The sequence below is a fragment of the Haplochromis burtoni genome, unplaced genomic scaffold, assembly GCF_018398535.1.
Source record: "Haplochromis burtoni strain Fernald_Lab_line unplaced genomic scaffold, NCSU_Asbu1 Contig_193, whole genome shotgun sequence".
Taxonomy (NCBI): domain Eukaryota; kingdom Metazoa; phylum Chordata; class Actinopteri; order Cichliformes; family Cichlidae; genus Haplochromis; species Haplochromis burtoni.
In genome coordinates, this window is record NW_024582554.1 from 674,504 (window position 1) to 695,197 (window position 20,694).

At 43.1% G+C, this 20,694-nt stretch overlaps 1 protein-coding gene across 4 annotated transcripts in view; it reads right to left on the minus strand.

The window, feature by feature from the left end:
- mkln1 (muskelin 1, intracellular mediator containing kelch motifs) overlaps window positions 1-19,771 on the minus strand; it is a 26,640-nt gene extending 6,869 nt beyond the window's left edge. For 3 of the 4 annotated variants that reach the window (XR_006055010.1, XM_014337824.2, XM_042226054.1), the window contains exons 1-13: window positions 19,637-19,771; window positions 18,544-18,613; window positions 13,598-13,740; window positions 12,986-13,074; window positions 12,799-12,908; window positions 10,007-10,199; window positions 9,795-9,911; window positions 9,502-9,567; window positions 5,672-5,784; window positions 5,354-5,566; window positions 3,062-3,283; window positions 2,841-2,970; window positions 306-453 (exon numbers count right to left, since the gene is read on the minus strand). Coding sequence is in view for 3 of the 4 variants with exons in the window: in XM_014337824.2 (XP_014193310.1) it covers window positions 306-453; window positions 2,841-2,970; window positions 3,062-3,283; window positions 5,354-5,566; window positions 5,672-5,784; window positions 9,502-9,567; window positions 9,795-9,911; window positions 10,007-10,199; window positions 12,799-12,908; window positions 12,986-13,074; window positions 13,598-13,740; window positions 18,544-18,613; window positions 19,637-19,716 (1,694 nt within the window). In the remaining variant the exon portion in view is untranslated. The remainder of the gene's footprint in view (window positions 1-305; window positions 454-2,840; window positions 2,971-3,061; window positions 3,284-5,353; window positions 5,567-5,671; window positions 5,785-9,501; window positions 9,568-9,794; window positions 9,912-10,006; window positions 10,200-12,798; window positions 12,909-12,985; window positions 13,075-13,597; window positions 13,741-18,543; window positions 18,614-19,636) is intronic. The other variant, XM_005935329.3, reaches the window with a different exon arrangement.
- Window positions 19,772-20,694: the final 923 nt, after the last annotated feature.

The following is a 20,694-nucleotide window of genomic DNA, read 5'->3' on the forward strand; positions in this document are numbered from 1 at the left end:
CGCACACACACACGCGCACACACACACGCGCACACACACACGCGCACACACACACCTCTCAGGGATTACCAGCGCTGTGTGTGGAGAGGTCGTGAAATACTCTGCAGTGCTGACATTTGTATAGAAATGTTGAGTGCGAAGCGCATGCGAGTAGTGTTTGCATGCATGCTCTGCTGTGTGTTGTGGTGAACATCTTGGCTACAAAGAGCTGGTGTGTGAAAGTACTTCCTGTGAGTGTTGTTGTGGTTATGATCAGAGGAAGTTTTTAGTAGGACGAAGCGAGTGTTTATCTCTCCGTCTCCTACCAGTTGTTGCGGGCGATGTCGTAGATCCAGAAGGAGTTGCGCACATTTTCCTCGCGTTTGTCCTTGTCTTTACTGAGGCCGGACAGGACATGGATCTCGTTGAGTTCAGGGTCGATGGTGGCTCTCTGGGTGAAGCCCGTCATCGGCACTGCATACACAAGCGGAGCAAACAGACGGTCAAAGACAAACACATTTACCTGCAGGTCTGATTTAGCTAAATCAGGTCAGGGTTTCATGCTGATAATAGCAAAACTTCTGTCTCCACAAAATGAAAGAAAGCGGCAGCGTTAGGGGCTATCAAAGAAAACTACTCGATAACATAGCAACGAGCACCATGGCAACAAGGACTGACACAGAAAGAAACAATGAACAGCATGCAAATGCAGCTCGGTGTGATCAGACATCCCAGCACACACGGTTGATCTTCTACGATTACAGCGGGCTAAAGGATCGAGCCAGGTTAAAACAGCACGGGGGCGGGGTCTCTGCAGATCAATGATTAGAGCGAAGCACAGGAGGAACTGTGCACGGTTATGATATCAAATCCTAACGAGGAGCTCGAGTCTGCCTGCAGGCCTGAAGCACACATCGTTTACATCTTCATACTGCGCCATTTCATAAAATCAGGAATTCAATTAAAACCACAAATGCGGAGTTCTGGGTCAGCTATAACAAAAGGTTCACACGTTATGACGCTGGCAGGTCAATCTAATGTCCAGTAGAAACAGTAGCCACAGCTCAGCTCACAGCAGCAACATGGAATCGTGACTCCACTGTCAGCACGGCTGCTTTTCCCTCCCTGAATCGTCCACACGATGGGCAGAGCATGAAACAAGCTGCTGACAGCTCAGCACTCAGCTGACTCAGGATGAGATGCTGTGGTGATGCGCCGATTTCATTTCTGGAAAATTACCATTTAAATGTGTGAAATTCAACTGATCGACTCAACCAATGTGTGTTTAATGAATTATTAATGATATTTCCGACAGAGCAACAGACTGTAAAGCTTTGTGAGGGGAGCCAGTGCTGGGTCAATGAGTAGTAATAATATAAGTTATTTATACCTTTGTTCCTTAAATTTTTAAACACATATCTGTACTTTGTACTCCTTAAACAGGCTCGTACACTTTGGCTTTTGACTGGACTTCTTTCAGGTCACTGGGCCTTATGAAAGGCAGGTGTGTTCAGGTACGAATCAGCAGCGGATGTCACACAAACACAGATGAAGAGTCGCAGTCAGGGGTCGGACGGTTTGGAGTTTTGGCACAACACTGGAATAAGTGCAGAAGTGCAGATGTGCATATGTTGCGACTGCAGTTCAGCATCTAGTTGGCGATACCGAAGAGGAGCGTGCATGAAGGGAGTGACGTTTTCTGTTTGTCAGGTCATCGTAAATGCAACGTTTTTATCAGCTCAACAAACATCAGCAAACACACAAACCAACACGACCTGCCTGCACCGCCCTCAAAAAACCCCAACCAAACAAACAAAAAACCTCCAACAACTTCAAGAACCGAATGTGTTAGCTTCACCCTGCAAACTACATCTGTTATAGTCGACAGTTACCAGTCAGCACAACAGGACAAGCTGGCGTTTCAGTGCTGAGCTCACATCAACATGAGACGTGTTTGGCTTCATAATCAAATCCTTTCGGTTCTTTCCTGCTCACATTTTTCTTTCCTGTGCATCATCAAATCATACAGATTTGATGCTAGCTCCAGCAGGGTAAGACAGAGGTAAGTGGTGGGTAGACAAGGTCTATTTATACTGGCTTTGAGGTGAAGCTGAGACTGTAGCAGACATTTTAGTCGATCTGGCAGGAAGTGTCTGAAGAGTGGAGGAGCTCCTTAACCAGACAATCGTCATCTCTGTTCTGATAGCTCACAGAATCTATTAGCCTCGATCATTTTATCATATTGTTAATGTAGCTGAGTCAAACAGAGCCCAGAAGACTACGAGGCAGCTACCACAAACATGCAAATGAATATCTACCACGAGAGGAGTGCTCTCAAACAAAGCTGTAGGTTTTTAGTATGAATTTATCAATACGTTTCAGAACTGAAGCTAGCGAGCTAGTTTAATAAAAGGGTGATATTTGTTTCCAGGGATGTGTTCAGTAGCATCGTTTTCAGGGTCGGGACAAACCCTTAATATACGCTTAAAGTAGAGCACTGCCCTGAATACAGGATCTGTGATTCCTCTAAAAGAAAACGGCGAATGTTCCTTTTCCAACGGTTCCTCGGCTCAACTTGGTTTTCAGGGTTTCTCAGTAAGTGATAATACCTGGTACCAGCTACGCTGTTCAAGTGAACCGAGTCGAGCTGACACTCGGTGACTGATGAGGGACACCACTAAAATCTAAATCACCACTTTTGAAACCCGGCAGTGTAAAAAACTGATGAGGTCTGAAAATACGCTACGATGATTACAGGCCACCTGTATTTGTTGTTACTGATAGCTTAATCTGTGTCGTCTCTCCCTGTGTGCAGCTCTATAAACCAGCGGACCTCATCATCCAATGTGAGCTGTTCTTACCCATCCCAGAGTCTTTCTTGGTGCCATCAGATATGATTTCTACGTGATCTCCATCCACATCGTAACTGAAGAAATCATTGAGGTACGTCTTTGACCTCTGACCACCAAACACGTAGAGGCAGCGGTTCCTCTGGCGAAGAAACAGAAATAATGGCCAACATTAAAGTCAGTCGCTGACGGGATTGTAATAGATATAGAAATAGATCCAATGACGCACTCACAGTGTGGAAGAGCATGCAGTGCCCGATACGGGACTGAACATCCTCTGGGCCAGCGTTGCACGAGTCCTCCCGCAGGAGGCTCCACGTCCCCAGTTGGCAGTGGTAGGCGTACAGGCCGCTGAACTGCGGCTCCGACGTCCGGCTGTCATCCACGCTTCCATTACACGTCAGGATCCGACCCCCAAACGTGTAGATCATGTGCTTCTCAGAGTCCATGCACATCTGCAGGAAGAGCAGTTTGTCACTGTTAATAAAAATGCATCTCTGAGCTGAAACTAATTTACTTTGATTTAAATGCTTCAGATTAAATCAAAGCTTCCTTCATTACATTTTCTCCATTTGTTTTTTTGAGTTGAAGCTTTTTAACTGCCTTGTGTTTTCTTGGACACGACTCCGCTTTAAAATCATTCTGCCTAACAAATGTCCAAAGTGGGGATGTGTGCGACTACACGACTACTCGATTGCTCGTTGCTGTTCTTACGAGTCGTTTAACTAACTGCTGAAATTTTAATTTGATGCCCAATGCTGGTCAATTATTGTCCTAAATGTTATGCAGACATCTGCCACCAGATGGCGCATCGTTGTTTAAAAAAACGAATCCGTTAATAGGCTGATATTTTTGTTAACACCATCAGAATGAGATGGGCTCTCTATTAGTGCTACTCCTCCACATCAGGAGGAGACAGCTAAGGCTGTCAACTCCTGGGTAAGGTGTTCAGGCCCAGCACGTCCTACTGGGAGGAGACGCTGGAGAGATTACACCTATCGACTGGCCTAGGCGATGTTTCCCTGGAGGAGGAGGGCCCAGAGGGAAGTCTGGGCTTCCTGCTGAACCCAAGATCCAACTTCAAAATAAGTGGGAGCAAATGGATGGATTCAGATCTATATTTGGTATATTTTAATAATAAGTTAAGCTCTTCTGTAGTAACACACGTTCATATCATATTTTAGTAGAACATGTGATGTTGATAATGCAGGATTAGAGGTGCTGCGCAGTGAAGCAGCAAGAATGTGGAAAATGGTTTAAAATGCTCTTGGTTTGCAAGTTTAACTTAATGCCTGAACGTTTCTTGGTCGCCAGCAACAGCCCTGGTCCAAAGTGACAAACATCTGCCTTAGTTTCACCCCAACCCTAAGGTGACATCTTAGAGCTGCTTTTGGATGATGGTAAAAATAGTTAAGCTGCAGCATCTAAACGCTGCCTCTCAAAGAGTGAGGAGAGCACAGCACAGACAAGTCTCCACTGTTGCTGTGAGGTCACGTGTGCGTCACAGCTTTGTCGATCAAACAAACATGAACGCCAGCAGCAGCTACAGAGTATGACCACAAAGAGCTGCTCGTGTTTTTCAGCTTGTGCTTAGCCAGGTCTGAAGTTGACTTCTGCTGGAGCTAAAAGTGGCAGCAAGACTAAGCCCTTTCAAACCAACGCAGCAGTGAAATGAAACCAATGTATATTTAACATTAGCTGTGCCACTTTCCTTTATCTGACATACACAAGGAAACTACACAAGGTGCACCTACCCTTTCCCCCTGTGGTCTTTATTTATGTGCAGGTTTGATGAAAACATTTTTGAATCCTTTTGTCTCGTACGCAAGGAAACGATGCACCGAATACAAGAGTTGTATTTAGTTATACGTCACGGGGTGAACACCTAGTGCAAACATACTTTTACTCCACGTACATGAAGGTTGGAAATGTTTTAAAATGTGTGAACAAAAATTAAAGACATTTAGAGCTAAAACTAAAGATTTGCAATTACTAATCAGGCTTCTCCTTGAGCTGTTAAACTTAAGCCAGGTTCAGACTACACACAGCCCCTCCATCACACCTCCTGTTGGTTCAGGAGTGGAGGCCCCTGTTGTGTCCGACAGTGTTCGGACACAATGGACAAACACGAGGAAGATGCAGTGAGTACTCTGACGGGGGTGAGTGGAGCTGAGTGTCAGGTCTGATGTGTGACAGAAGGTTAGCAGCAAGAGTCAAAGGGAAGGTGCCCAAGACGATGGTGAGACCTGTTATGATGTTTGCTTTGGAGACGGAGGCACTAACAAAAAGCAGCTGGAGGTGACACAGTTGAAGATTTTTGTTTTTGGAAGTGACAGGAAGGAACAGGACTGATAATGATTAACTCAGAGGGACAGGTCAGGTCGAGTTATCGGCAGACAGAGGAGGAGGAGGACGGCTTAAAGGTTTACGACATCTACAGAGGAAGAACGGTGAATGGACGGGACAGGGATGTTGAATATGGAGGGAAAGTGGAGTGTAAGAGATCGTTTTGCCTTTGCAGCTACCTGGTGGTCAAACACCAACTTTGGCCCTCCGTCGGCCGACGTATCCTCGCTTAGTAGCGTCCAGGTGTTGGCGTCTATGTCATAGCGGTAAAAATCGCTCTTCAGCGACTTGCTGTTCCTGACACTGGAGTCCAGGTAGCGGCCCAGCGTGTAGATCTGTCGCCGCTGTGAGTCGATGCACATCTTGTGGCATGAGCGAGCACTCGGACCACTCTGTTACACAGGAGACATGCTTACACGTGTGTCTAACATGCACAGACAGTGATTTTTCTTTTCTAGTCAAAAACAATCAGAAGACACTGGTGAGTGTTTGATCACCTCTTTCTCTGTGTCTCTGGAGATGCAGGCCCACTGGTTCTCCTGCACACTGTAGGCCCAGAAGTCTGCCAAATCCTGCGTCCCATCCCAGCCTCCAAACAGGTACACCGTCTCTGTGGGTTAGAAATGACCAGCACTGAGCCTTTTGTAACCATGCTCCTGCAAACAAGGTTGCCGTTTTTCCCTTAACCTCCTAAGACCCGAACTCTTTCAGCATTTTGAATGTGTCTTTGCTATTTGGGCTGATTGGGACCTAAAGAATGTAAAAACAAAGCATCCATCCATCCATTCGCTTCCGCTTATCCTGTTCAGGGGGGCGCTGGAGCCTATCCCAGCTATCATAGGGCGAGAGGCAGGGTACACCCTGGACAGGTCGCCAGTCTGTCGCAGGGCCAACACACAGGGACAGACAACCATTCGCACTCACATTCACACCTAGTGGCAATTTGGATTATCCAATTAACCTATCCCCACAAGCTGCATGTCTTTGGACGGTGGGAGGAAGCCGGAGTACCCGGAGAGAACCCACGCAAACACGGGGAGAACATGCAAACTCCACACAGAAAGACCTGATGGTGGAATTGAACTCAGGACCTTCTTGCTGTGCGGCAACAGTGCTAACCACCGTGCCACCGTGCTGCCGTAAAAAAAACAAAAAAAACAAAGCATCACCAGATTTTTACCTAATTTTTGTTTCTGAGAAAAATGAGATCCACATATGAGGACATTTGTTTCAAATTTTGATAGAACAGTGGCAGCATGATGTCCTCGTAAGTGGATGTCAGGCCCTTGTAGAGAGAAATTAAGTATTTTGGTCTAGACGTCCCAAAATGTGACGTCCACATATGTGGATGGTCCTAGGAGGTTAAATAAGCATCTGTTTTCTTATTGTACATGAAATCAGAAAAGATATGTTGCAGTTCACAGCACCCACCATCACAAGTCTCTGTTCAGAACTACGTTTTATCAATAACACATGGTGGTGGGGGTTCAAACGGTGGTCTACTCTGCACAGCGGACTCTTCGGTCAGACGGGGTCAGCATGCAAACATGCAAAATTGAGATGATTTATGCTTTCGCTTACAGGGTAAAGCTAAAGCTACATTTTCCATGATTTGACAAGCAAGCCGAGAGATGGCGCGTTGCAATGTAGCATGGCTCTTTAAAGCGCTCTCTCTGTTGTGAAACTTTGTTTGGGTCAAATTCAGGCCAGTGTAGCTCAGGCAGATGGGAGATGTAGGAAGCTGCGAGAATGAGTTGTAAAGACACAAAGTATTATGAGTCACTGGAAACGACCAACAATCGGTTGATTTGTGTAAAGGATTAGCAGGAATTTGGGATTTAAAGTGCTTTCAGATCACATTCCCCCTTTGAAGTGACACACTGTGTGGAGGTAAATACGACGCTCGTGAAGCAACAGCTTTGTTAAAAAGCCCGTTTTGTGCCAGAAGGGCGATTAAGCAAAAACATAACAAAGGTGACGGGAGAGAAAAGGAATATATGAGCTGGGTGTTTATAAAACACTGGTTTCACCATGAGATCATGATGTGTTTGCTTCATATAAAGTGGAAATCCCCTATTCAAGTTCTTTTTAAGCATATCAGCATCTGTGGCAGTATATGATGTATATGACCGAGTGTACATAAGCCTGGAAACGGCTGCAAATGAGCACTTGGAATGAGGCAAATATATGTAATTATATCCAATAATTAATAATTCTGCCATAAAGCAACATTTGAAAGTCCATAACAAAAATGTTATTTTGTATCATCATCTAGAGGCCGAGCTAAAACTACAGAGCAAATCAACATTTCTGCAAAAACAGCCTCCGTGCCTTCCTGTCAGTCCATCTTTTTGCTGACTGCAGGTCTTGTCAGATGAAGGCAGCTAGCATGACATGAGTATGATTGGTTTAGTTTGGTTGGCACCATGTTTGCAATGCAAACTTTGACCAGCTGGCGTGGGAGCTGAGAGCTGCTGACATCCTCAGCTCAACATAAGACAAACTGGTTTCCGCTGACATGTTTCAGGTGTTAGTTTGTATTTTGTTAATCACATTACTAACTAGGGCTGCTCGATGTAACGATATATATCGGATGACGATATAAAAACATCTATCGTTTCATTTTACGCTATCGTTTGTTTCATGGTGTCGCAAAATAAACTGTTTACAGCAATATTTGTTCATGTTCTGATGTCACTGTAGTGGTTATATTCATTTCTTAAAGTTCTCTCTTTCTCTTATATTTAATATAACCACACTACGGACGGACAAGCGCCTGTTTTTATGTGTTGTCGTTAGCAACAACGACGTTAAAACCATCGCGTGTCCGCTTGTTTATGTTCCACATAAACCTTTCACAATAAAGCTCAAGATCCTGTTGAGACTTTTCAAAATAAACTGAATCACGTGAAAGAGCAGATTATTTACGGATGAGAAGCAAAAAAGAGCCGCCAGGTGCTAAAAAATAAACCTTAGACTCAAACGTTAGAACAGGCTTTTCCCCGCAGCACGCCGTGTGATAAATACTCACAAAGAAAACGGCGCCGTTACAACTTATGTCTAAAAATGTGTCGTTTCATGCATCGGTTAAAACACTCGACTCAGCTACACGACGTCCAGCTGGAAACACTTCATCAAGAGTTTACAGAAAATGTTACGTTGTTGTGATTTATATCGTTATCGGACGACAGATGTTTTATATCGGGAGATGAGATTTTGGTCATATCGCACAGCCCTACTATTAACTGCAGCTTTCCACGTGTCACGCTATAATAACTCCCACCATGTGGCAACTGTCTGAAAGGACTCGAGGTTCATGTGATAGAAATATAATTTTATATGGTATAAGTTTATTGTTAAATTACTGAGTAAAATATATTCATCAACTTTGTTAAATCTACTGCATTCTTTGTATTTTGCCTCCAAGCAGCCAGACTGTCATTTTTTAAACTGTTGTCTTGTGCAAGCTTTCTAAAAGGTCTTCCAGAGTTTTTCTTTGGGTTTGTATTGTTTCATGTAAATTGTTGTAATGACAACAAAATGTCCAAACCAACAGGCTTTACTGAAACACAATCAGTGCAGCCTCCCACACAACCACAACAAATGCTGCACATCATCCAGAAACCTCAGGAAAACCCTGGATAACCAAGTGTTCTGTCCCTTTGTGCCTCTCATGCCGTAAACATTTACCAGATAAGCTGTGTGTTCAAATAGAGAGCGGTTTATCATAACCAGAACGTACAGTACAAATCCCAACAGCCAGTAAAGGGACTCAGATAGGGGGCTGTGACGCCATAGCTTAACTGGTCCTTCCTTGCGTTTAAATAAATAAAACAAACTGACAAGAAATTCTAAATAAAATAAAATAACACTAATTACGAGAATGTAAACGATATCAGGCACCGGACAGAGAAATCACTGGGATGTCCTGCACCACGACTCCTATGGTGGGACACAGAGGTCAGTGTGTGCTGCCTTCTCCCAGCTCATACACGAGCTGCAGACACTGCATCACTCAGTCTCACATACACACACTAACAATGCAGGCTTTTGTTTTTCCTGGCAGCCAGCAGGGAAGTACACTGCCAACAATGTTGTCAGATCCAAGGGTTAAAATAAATTAATTCATTAAAAAGCAGCGGTGCGTCTGTCGAAACAAAAGCCGAGATTAATGTGTTTTCACAAATAGAACGGTTTGGTTGGAAGGAGAACGTTCGAGGTGGGGGAACTGTGGAGGGTTCATTTGATTAAACGGCAGCAGAGCTCAGTGTGCATAGGAGGACGTGAGTCATAGCCAAGTCATAACAGTGCGCTGTGTGAGTCTCACCAGTTTGGACGTCAATGACCATTTGATGTCCTCCCCTCATCCCCGGCCTGTTGTCGTCACCGTCACCTGCAAAGAGAAAAGAGGATGGAAAAGACAAAGATGGAGTGTGAGCGTGGGGGGGACAGACGACGAAGCAGAGAGGTGGATCAGGCAAAATGGGGTGGAGCGAAGGGATGGGCGGGGCAGCAAACAGACAAGAAAGACAGCGCTGCTTTAGACAGGTGGCAAAGTTGTCAGCATGTATTGAAATGTGTGATAAGCGGGAACATTTCCCACTGGAAAGATGGGCTCACTGTTCATGTCGTCGCGGTTGATTTCTTGGGCGCTTGTACCTTTGTTGCATTTGGGGATGATCTGACTCCACCTGGGCTTGTACTCCTGCTGGCTGATGTACTGGTTAAACAAGCCATCTAGCAAGAGGACACATGAATCAAATATGAGAAAGAAAACAAGCGTAATCCCATGAGCATTTCTCTCAGTCAGAACAAACACTATGGCTGCATACCTCTCACAGCTTTGTCTATCAGCTCCTCACAGGCATCAAAGTCTCCTTGCAGCACCAGTCGGTCGTGCAGGTGGGTTAGCATGGGGTGCTCCAGAGCTATTCGAGTCTTCTTCTGCAGCGACTCGAAGGCCTCTGTGTAGTTATGCTGTCGGAAGTGCTTCAGGCAAAGGCGGATGGCTTCCTGTTCTCGGTACTATAAGGACATGATGGAGAGCAAACTGATGAGTTCAAATCACTGCACGAATGCTTGGACCACACCCGACTCAGCATCAGGTCTATCAAACACGTGTGAAACCAAATGACACTGAAGGTTGAGTATTACGCCTCAAAGCTTTTTTAAAAAACAAACACAACGCAGCGCATGATGCCACCAGTCTAGTATTTTACATCATACTGCCTTCACACGTATATGAACTCAAGCGACGTTCGATTCTTAATCCATACGGTGGTTATGAGCATCGTGTTCCAGAAGAGCATTCGTGAAGTCAGACACAGTGATGCTGGACGAGGCCTGGCTCCCAGTCTCCACTCCAATTCATCCTAAGGGTGCTTTTTTGGGGTCGAGGTCAGGATCTGTGTAGGCCAGTCAGGTTCTTCCACACCAAACTCCCTTATCCATGTTCCAACAGGACGGCAACATCCCCAACTGTTCCCACAAAGTTGAGAGCATGAAATTGTCAAGAGTGTCTTGATTTGCTGAAGCATTAAGAGTTCCTTTCACTAACGGGCTGAGCCAACAGTCCCACCCCACAGTCCCCCTCCACCAAGCTTCACACTTGGCAAAACGCAGTCAGACAAGTAGCATTCTCCTGGCAACCACCAACCCAGACTCATCCATCAGATTGTCAGATGGAGAAACCTGAATCATCACTCCAGAGAACACGTGTCCGCTGCTCTATAGCGTCTAGGGGTGGGTGCTTTGCACCACCGCACTGGATGCTTTACAGTTGGAGGACTAGATGCAGCCGCTCAGCCATGCAAACACCCGACAGGTGTAGCCTGCCAAAACCTGCAGGATACTGTTGTTCAGAGCAGCGGCTACTGTCGTCCTGTGCACGACTGGTTCATATAGTTAGTTAGATGTTTCTGCCATTGTTAAGGGACCGGTGTATCTGTGCATTGGTCCTACACAAAGCGTGTGCACTGAACCATGTTGTGGCCGTGTACTGTCACAAGGAGGCAGCATCAAAAATATATGGAACATCGAGTCTCTGGGAAATTCTTTTTGTGTGTGAAGTCGTTGGTCCTTCAGCCGACTCTGAACAAGACAGAACATCTAAGTTACAGCTTCTTTTAGTGACATGAAACTGAACAAGATATACATGCACACATATATACACACACGTGTGTGTGTGCGTGCGAGAGAGAGAACAAACTGTCTGAAATGTGTTAACAGAGACATTTTGGGGATTTTGACTCAGTCCGTGCTCCAGATGGGTTAATTATTAATCGTGTTAGTCGTGATGACGGCACATTAACACTGACAGCATTAAAAAATATATAAAGTCGCCAATTTTGGATGAAAGGGGTAAACCTAAGGATGTACTCAAAGCGGTGTGCTGCTTGTGCAGATGTAAAGTGCGAGCAAAGTACTCAAACACGACTAACTTGCATGAGCATGTACACGTCCACCATCCGGCGGAGTATGCTACGCTATCACCAGCGTCTGCAGCTCCATCAAGCATTTGGGCGCACTCTGAGATGTTTAAATAAACAGCTGTATATCGGCTATAATTTGTAAACTAAAGTAAACTGGAAACAGCTGAACTAGTGAAGCAGCAACAAACCACATGCACAGATATGTTGATGGTTACGGGTCAGGGAAGGAATGGCTTGTGTTAGCACTGTTAATGTTAGTCACTAATCCAAAAGCACCACACATTTCAGCAGTTTGTTAGTTCTTTGTTTGCAGGAACCTCCCTGATCAGAACACGGCTGCTGCTGGTTAACTCGAACAGTAGCAGGTACAGTTTTTTTATATTCTTCATGTTGTAGTAAAATATACAAGAAACGAGGTGGTCGTGAGAAGCACGGTTATAATGTCCCGGCTCCATCATATGCAAGTTAATGATTAAGCTAGCAACACATGTACAGCAGAGACCACACGATACCACTTTACAGCAACATTAACTCATGTGAGCAGGTAGGCGGACGATGAGAATTGTCAGCAGTCTGGAGATATTTTAAGACAACAAAAGTAAAGGAGCCTGCCAGCTCGGCTCTGCTACATCGTCAGAGGAGGAGGACTGAGAAAAAGTTCATTTGTCTCATGTAAAATATCTAAAGTCCTAACCAAACGCAAACTGCAATGAGTCTGCTAATGTGTGTGGAAGCAAATGGCGACAACCGACACTGGAGACATCACGGGAAATGTCCAGAGACAGACAACCAGCGGGAGAAACCAAAAGAAACTGCAGCTCTTTGCCTCTACAGGATTAGAGCATAAATTTAAGCCTAAACTCGAATCAGCAGATAAAAGCAGGTTTTTCTTTGTTTACATTTGAAAGGCATGGCCTAAAATCCACAGAGGCCAAACTATCTTTTGTAATTAAGTAATAAACTACAATATTCATAAATTACATGGAATCCAACACATGAATTTAAGACAGAAGTGAAACTATGTGAATGCAATTAAAGAAACTGTCCCAGAGACAAACTGAGTTTGTGGGTTTCCAAATGTAATCAGCACCTCTGACGTCCCAGAAGTTTTCATTCAAGCTGATATTACGCAGGAAGGCAAATCCACTCTTCCACCTCTGCCCCACCCCTCTAACATCCAGGCTGAGGCCTACCTTGCTATACCAGTTAAGGCAGGGCTGCACCACATCTGGGTCTTCAATTCCATGCAGCTCAATGTACCAGATGCTGAAGTTGAAACTCGGACCCCAAGACATCAGAGGCACTGAAGTTAAACAAGTGGTAAGAAGTGTTAACAGCAACAAACACATGACAACACAAAGCGTGCCAAACTGCTCTCACCTATTTTGACAAATCTGCAGGGGAACATCTGCTCGTCGATCTTGTGCTTTAAGGTGAACGTTTCCTTGTTGTAGTCATTCTTAAGGCCACTGGCAGATGGAGAAAGACAATCAACATGACACAGCTGTTTCACAAATCCTACTGGTGAGTTGAGATACCGACTGAATCCATTTGCTGGACAGCCCTCCACCTCTGGCAGCTGACTAGACTTCATGTGTGGCCTTGCAGCTGCAGTTCAGGCTGTTAACAAACATGCAGCCTGCTAATGCAGCTCTTCAGCTGGATGGACTCATTTGCCAGTTGCAGGTTCTCCAGAAACAATTTGCAACAATTGAAGTTGCACATTTACAACTACTTACAATCCTCTGTTCTTTGAATTTATTGAAGTTCAAATTCAACATAACACCTGAGGCAATTTATTACTTAAGACAATTAGAAAAAAAATCTGTTCAACCAGTGAATTTCTGTCAACTAGAAGTCGTCTCGACAGCCACAAATGAGAGCACTTCTGATGGCACTGTCATTCTCCTGGTATTGTGTCTACCAATAAAGACACTACAGGACCAGACAAACACAGAAACATGTCTCCCTGAAGCTACAGGGGCATCTCACCTGGACAAAAGCTCGGTCATGTTTTCTTCGCTCATCCCACCAAACACTTTGAACTTCTTCAAGTTGCACACATGAGTCTTCTCATATTTCCCAAAGGTGATGCTCTGAACAATTGCTGGCCTTTCCAATTTTAAGATTAAAAACTGTGGAAAGAGATCAAGACAGGTGAAACAGACTGAAAGCACAGAACAGAGTTATGACGTATTTAGTGCTTGTAGAGAGCTCCAGGAAATTTGCCTGAAATTATGCCTGCCCAGTCGCTGTGAAGGGATTCTCTCCTTATCTAAACGACTACAGAATCAGGTAAGTGGCAGCACAACACACTATGAACTGCATCCACATGTCACTGGCGCTCTAACAAGCCAAGACATCAAATGACAATCCACCCATGGCCACAGGCCACAGCACCGATTAAACAGGAAATGTGAAAGCATTTAAATCCACAGAGACCAACATGTTCACATCCGCTGTGAAAGCATCAATATCAATCTGAAATGAAGCATTAATGAATCACACAAACTCCCCACCTTTACAGTAAATAAAAAAGTAGCAATACTGAGTTGACTTTCCATTTTGTGTTTGTAATGAGACAACGTGTGATGAAACAATAGGCTCCTCCCATCACCCTCCCGTGACGACTCACATCCAAGGTTATAATTTACTCACCAGTAATTTGGCACACAGTTTTTTTAATTAGTCGATGGAGGTGGGGGTACGCTACTGATTTGAACGTCATGTTTTGGACAATGACACCAGTTTGAATTGAACCCTTTAAGACCTGCCATAGAACCAAGTCCACCAGAGCTTATAGTATATTTTTACATGCTGTGGGGCCATTTTTGGGAGCATTTCAAGTTGCAACCATTACAGCCCAAATTTTAATAATATGTCTGCATTAAGTGCATAGTAATTACATAAATTGCAAAAAACTAGAAAAACTTCTCCCTCAAAACTGTAAATACAAAAAAGTTAAAAGTTGCACAAACTAGTTTCCCACCACAGGAAATTTATTTTAAGTTTCTTCATAGTTTTATTTCTGAAATACACCAATTTTTATATACTGCAGGAAAAACGAAAATAAATATTATAATGCAAAAAAAGCAGCATATGCATCAAAATAAACTATTTCCAGCAGTGCAATTTGAGTCCTCAGCATCCCAGAAACGACACAGAAAGTCATAAAGTCAAACATAACTTTTAAAAACACCAGATAGGCTCATGAGGCCCTGATGGTAAAAAAATAACTAATTTAAAAAAAAAAAAAAAAAAAAAAAAAAAAAAAAAAAAAAACATACATTTCCACAAAATGACGTCACTTCCGGTTTCGGGCAGGTCATGGCGGACATGCGATAGTTTGCGCTGATGGACGTAGGAAGTGTTACAAACAGCTGATCGGATCGGCAAAACCTGTTTCTGGAATATTATGTTTTTGTTGCTGCAAGTGCTTTTTATGCAGTTTTTGCAAAGATATATGTGGAAGGAAACTGTGACCGAGGACAAGCTGATGGCATAAGATGTAAGTACAACTCCTCCGGTTTCATATGCAAAAAAAATCATTGCGCTAGCTTACGTGGTTGCAGTGCTACCGGGATTTAAAAATAGTTACGCAAAACGGAGCATGCCCACTCCGACCGGTTTTAAAGGGTTAAAAACGTATCCCAACGCTGAAGGTTTCCCTGTGGACGGTGAGCTACACGACCTGCTGCTGTCAGTGTGGATTCGTGTGAAAATGCTTCCACTCTGGGATTCGATCATATGGTTTTCAGAAGCAGCACAAATGAACAATGTTAGTGTTGTTTTCTTTATGAACAGATCCCATCGGCAAGGATGCAATCTCCCAGGGGGAGGACAGAATGCCCCCCAAGCCCCAAAACTGTTTAGTTTATGCTCCACGTCTTATAAAAAATGGAAAGAAATGTTCCGCATCATTTCTCATGGGGAACTGTTACTTTAAATTGACAAATCAATTGTTTAACCAGCAGTTTTCTACCATCCAAACACCGCCTACTCCTACTCTAAATTACAGGCAGATTCCTGCAGTTTTCCTTCATTTAAAGCATAAAGGACATACCTGAGCTGCAGAATTATTAGAATTTGTGAAGCCTGCGTAACACCCAGCTGCTGTACTAGAAACAGAGTATTTTGAGTCTGGGGTGCTCAGTCCTCCAAGTGAGTGGTTAACCATTGTTTTGCAATGTTTCACTTCCTCTTGTCAGTCAATGCAAACTTTCAGATTTAACCTCAAAGTCGTGCAACACTATCTATGACGGTGTTGTCAAAGGGAGTCAATGAGTTCAAGAGAGAGGAAGGCAAACTTTTTCTTTCAGAAGCGTGAACGTAAACAGTTGCTGTTGCTGCTCACTGCTAGGTGGAACCTCCTCATACAGCTGCAAGATAAAGTTAGTGAACTCTTTGGAATTGAAGCCTTAAAAACGAAGCCTCCTGCTGTTCGAGGACCCGTCACAAACCTGGATAAATGGGAAGGTTGTATTTGTTGTGAAATGGGGATCCGTGCACTGTGGTAACCCCCTGGGAAATAAGAGAGTAGCTAAGAGTAGCTTATCTACATCGTCTGTGTAGGCGCTCAGTCATCCAGGCCATAGTTAAAATTAGGGCTGTTCGATTTAAGGAACGACATATATCTAAAGACGATATGAAAACGTCTGTCGTTTCATATTAAGCTATCATTTGTTTTTTTTCATGGTTTTGATGGTCACCGTAGTGGCTACATTCATTCCTTAAAGTTCTCTAACCTTACTCCTAAACGAGGGGCTCCCTCTGTAACATATGGTTTGTTTATGTCTGACACGGACCAGAAAACTGTACAATTATGCAGGAAAACGAACCCCACCTCAGACTAGGGCTGTGCGATATGACCAAAATCTCATATCCCGATATATATATCGTTATATCGAACAGCCCTACCTCAGACTCAAACACGACAAACCTTTTCATACACCTACGCAAGAATCATGTGAGGGAGTTTACAGATGAGAAGCAACAAAGAGCCGTCAGGTGCTCAAAATAAACCTCAGACTCAAAGGTTAGAGCACGCTTTGTAGTAAATACAAAGAAAATGGCGGCCGTTACAGTCAAAACACTCGACGCCCAGCTGAAAACACTTTACACAAGTCGAGCTGCCTGAGATCCACAGAATTTACAGAAAATGTGAAATTTTGTGATACATATACCGTTGTCGGGGCGATAAATGTCTTCTATCGGGATATGAGATCTTGGTCATAGCGCACAGCCCTAGTTGAAACAGACCCAGACCATGATGCTTCACATGCGAAATTTAGATACTGGCATTCATTCTGCCCAAACATAGAATCGTTTTTGCCAAAAATGTCATATTTGTCTCATCTGGTATTAAAACATTACTATTTGGGTTTTCTTTTTTAGGTTTTTCTTATATCAATATAATTCCTATTCACTTTTTTATTATCATCTTATTTGTAATCGACAAAATAAACGTCCTTTTTGTTAACATTGTTACATTTGTTTGACCTAAAGTAAAAACTGATGACAGAGCTGCATCTCATCTCCTTACTATGAATTACAAACATTCACTTAATGTTTCTTATCTTTGTCCAACCCTTTGAATTATTATTTCAGTTAGTTTGTGTATAACTGACTTTTTTAAAATATCACATTTAGGCACATTCATACTTGCTGAGAAGCTTTTAATCCACTCACTACTCTTACATCAACTTGAGTAACTGAGGCCTGACTTAAAACCATGTTACATTCAGGCAGATCAAGGTCAGCCTTGAGATATTCCATGTACTGAGCACTCAAATATAAACAAGCCCAGCAAGACACTGTAAGCGAGGCCAACCCCCCCAAACAACTGAAAGCATAGATATGCTTTTCACATGACTTTACCATTCAGTTAGAAAACAACACTGTGTAAATAAACATTAATAGTTCTACTGAACAGCATTGGATTCATTTTTATTAAACTGTAAAACACAAACAGCATAAACTGTTGAGAATTCACACCTGCAAGAAAAATAAGTCTAACAGAGTGAATGTATAATGGAACTGTAAAGCGCTTTGGGTGCCTTGAAAAGCGCTATATAAATCCAATCCATCATCATCATCATCATTATTATTATTATTATTATTATTATTATTATTATTATTATTATTATAAGGAGGAAAAGCACCAGACATGATGAATGATGGTCTACCAGCAACAGCTGGAGCAAGGTCGAGCCAAAGAATGTAAGTGTTCAAGTGGAGTTACAGAAGTTGATGAAAACCCATCAAGTTAAATGCACAGGAAGAATTCCCACAAGTGTTACTTGTTTAAAACAAACAAACAAACTAACAAAAGGTGGGCACACAGGAAGAGAAGGCAAAGGTGAGGCAGCACCCACACCTTCCACTTTCTTTTTCAGGTAGATTTTCCCTTACAAACTTCCCAACACAGCTAAGCTTTGACTACATTACACTGTTATTAATGATCATTTTTGGAATGTTTCACTTACTTTTACTTGACACGTTCAAGTACCTGCCAAACCGTTAAAGAGGTACGGTGACCTGACATGTAGTTACTTTTTTGGTGAGAAGGTTACAGAAAATGGGAAAATGGAGTACTGGTTATTGTATCAGTAATAACACAGACGTGACGCAGAAGTGTGATTGACATGTTTTCAAATGCCCCATCTTAAAATGTCAAAATTTCCCAAAGAATTAAGAGCATTCCCAGTAAAGCAAAGGGTTTCTCAATCCCATTGGCCTCTCTGTGCAGACTGCACAGTTTCCTGTTTATGCACCTTCACAAGATGCACCCCTCTCTAAAATATTAATGTTAATTAATTAGCCAAGCCAATTACCCATGAACTGTGACCCTATGAAGCTACACAAATCACGACTTTCATGGACAACTGCTGTTCTAGGTCAACAAAATTAAAGCTCATCTTAACCAGAAATGAACCTACCTGTGGAGGATAGTTGCTCTCAGAAGACCACCTGGAGGACTGATCGTTAGGTTTATCCACCAAGATATTCCTAAACAAAATAAAGAGACAAGTATTTACCCACTGTGGAATACCATCCCACCAAGTGAGCAGAAAACGCGGAAAGACAGCAGTGCAAGGTTGGGCCGAATACAGGTCCTGTGTGTCCTGGAAGCTTATGACAGTAGATTTATCACATAACAAAACTACTTTCTTGTAGTCACGCTACATTCTGTTAGGAAGCTCATTTAGGTAACTGTTGTTGTTAGCCAACTAGCATTAAGTCAGCTACTGCTGAACTGTTTACTGAGTGCTGAACCAGCAACAGGCGAAAGCCGCGAAACTATGGTGACTTCGTTTATATTAGATTAAAACATGGGTGCTGGCGTGAGCGACAAGTAAGTTTTCCTTTCGTTGCAACAGTTTCAGGTAGCCTATAACCAAGCTCATTAGCATAGCTGCTAAAGCAAAGCTCTATGGTTAGATACCAACAGCTAGTTGCCTACTTCAGCTCTGGAGTCCAGTTAGCTAACGTGGACGTTCGTTTTTCACGTATTAAGATACCGAAGTGAACACTACGTAATCAAAGCGTAAAATATTATACAGCTGTGACAACGGAAGTAACAAAGAATAATCTGGGCGTGTTCCAATGCCAAGTTTTCGGGGTTGTCACTCTAGAATAATATAACTATAAGAGAAGAATACACCATTCAGTTGCTTTGTTTACGTTTTGAGATAACGCTCCAATTGATATCCTACACTGAAGTAGGAAACTGTCCCTTAGTTGCCCACACATTTCACAGAAATTACTGAGCGTCATTTCATCACACAGAAAGTACATCGTAAGCTATTGCTTGCAACAAACGTTTAGCGGAAAAACAACATTATCATTATCGGGCGGCTAAATATCCGAAACCAAACGCCCCACACGGTAGCTAGCGCTAGCTTGCTCGCAGACAAGCTAGGCCAGTCGCGCAGGGTGGAAGAAACACAAGTGCGCCGAGATGACAAAAGACCACCTTCCACCGCAAAACCTAATGCATACGCTGGGCCAGAGGATGGGAAAGATACTCACTCAGGTAAATATGTAGACGAGTAAGAGCTCCATTTAAAAACGCTGAAAGTGAGGACTCTGCTCTCGGGAGCGACAGCCATCTTGTTGCAGAAAATAACAGACAGCGAGAGGTTAGCAAGGAGCGAATATTGACAGCTCTTAAAGAGACAGCACACATATTTGTGTTGTTTACGAAGCCTCCTCGGTAGCATGAACACACTGCACGATACAGTTATCACGTCAGCTCTTCATATTCATCGTAACAAAACTCGTATTTTTTTAAATTATCATTTTTTGCAAATATCATTCCAGCTGAAACATGTTAATTTCAATCGATAAAACATAAAAAGCGAATGATAATAAAATAATAACAATACCTCCATCACATTAATGTGCTTTGAGGCCACAGGCCAAAATGATCTTCTACAGCCCCGTTCCTAAATATGTACATCAGCCCTAATTACTACACAGCTACACACACACAGCTACTGGAAGTCGAGTTACCCAAAACTCTTTAAACCTGATCCATAAGTAGGGGTTTCGAAATTAATGCATACATATAAATAGAATAAAGACTCCCACAGAAATAATCAGCCGATCATATAGTATCATACAGTTGACTGCAGTGTTTCCTTTTTGAGACAAAGACAGCAGTGTCCCTTTTCAAACAGCGTAGTGTTTTACTATATGTGAAGTCATTGTAGCTTAGAGTGGGTGAGTCATCTGGTGACTAATGCGCTTTATTCCGGTTAGACAAAGCTACTCAGCCTCCTAATTTGCAGCATACACTTTGAAAGAAGATGACTCGACATTTTTTCATCTTGACATTAAGCCAGTATGTAGTTGATTGTGCGTCTTGCTTTGAGCTAAACGCTATAAATTACCTCCACGAATTAACATATAACTGGTCACAGCTGCCATAACGTCAAACACTGGTTTTCTTGACTGGTTATGTTGGTCTGCTGCAACTGGACATTTTACTGTCAGTTGACTGAAGACACTCAAAAAGGTCACATGGCAGCCACGTTCTGTAACCGGATGCTTGTTTTTAACAGATATCTGTGCCGACCTGAGAGCAA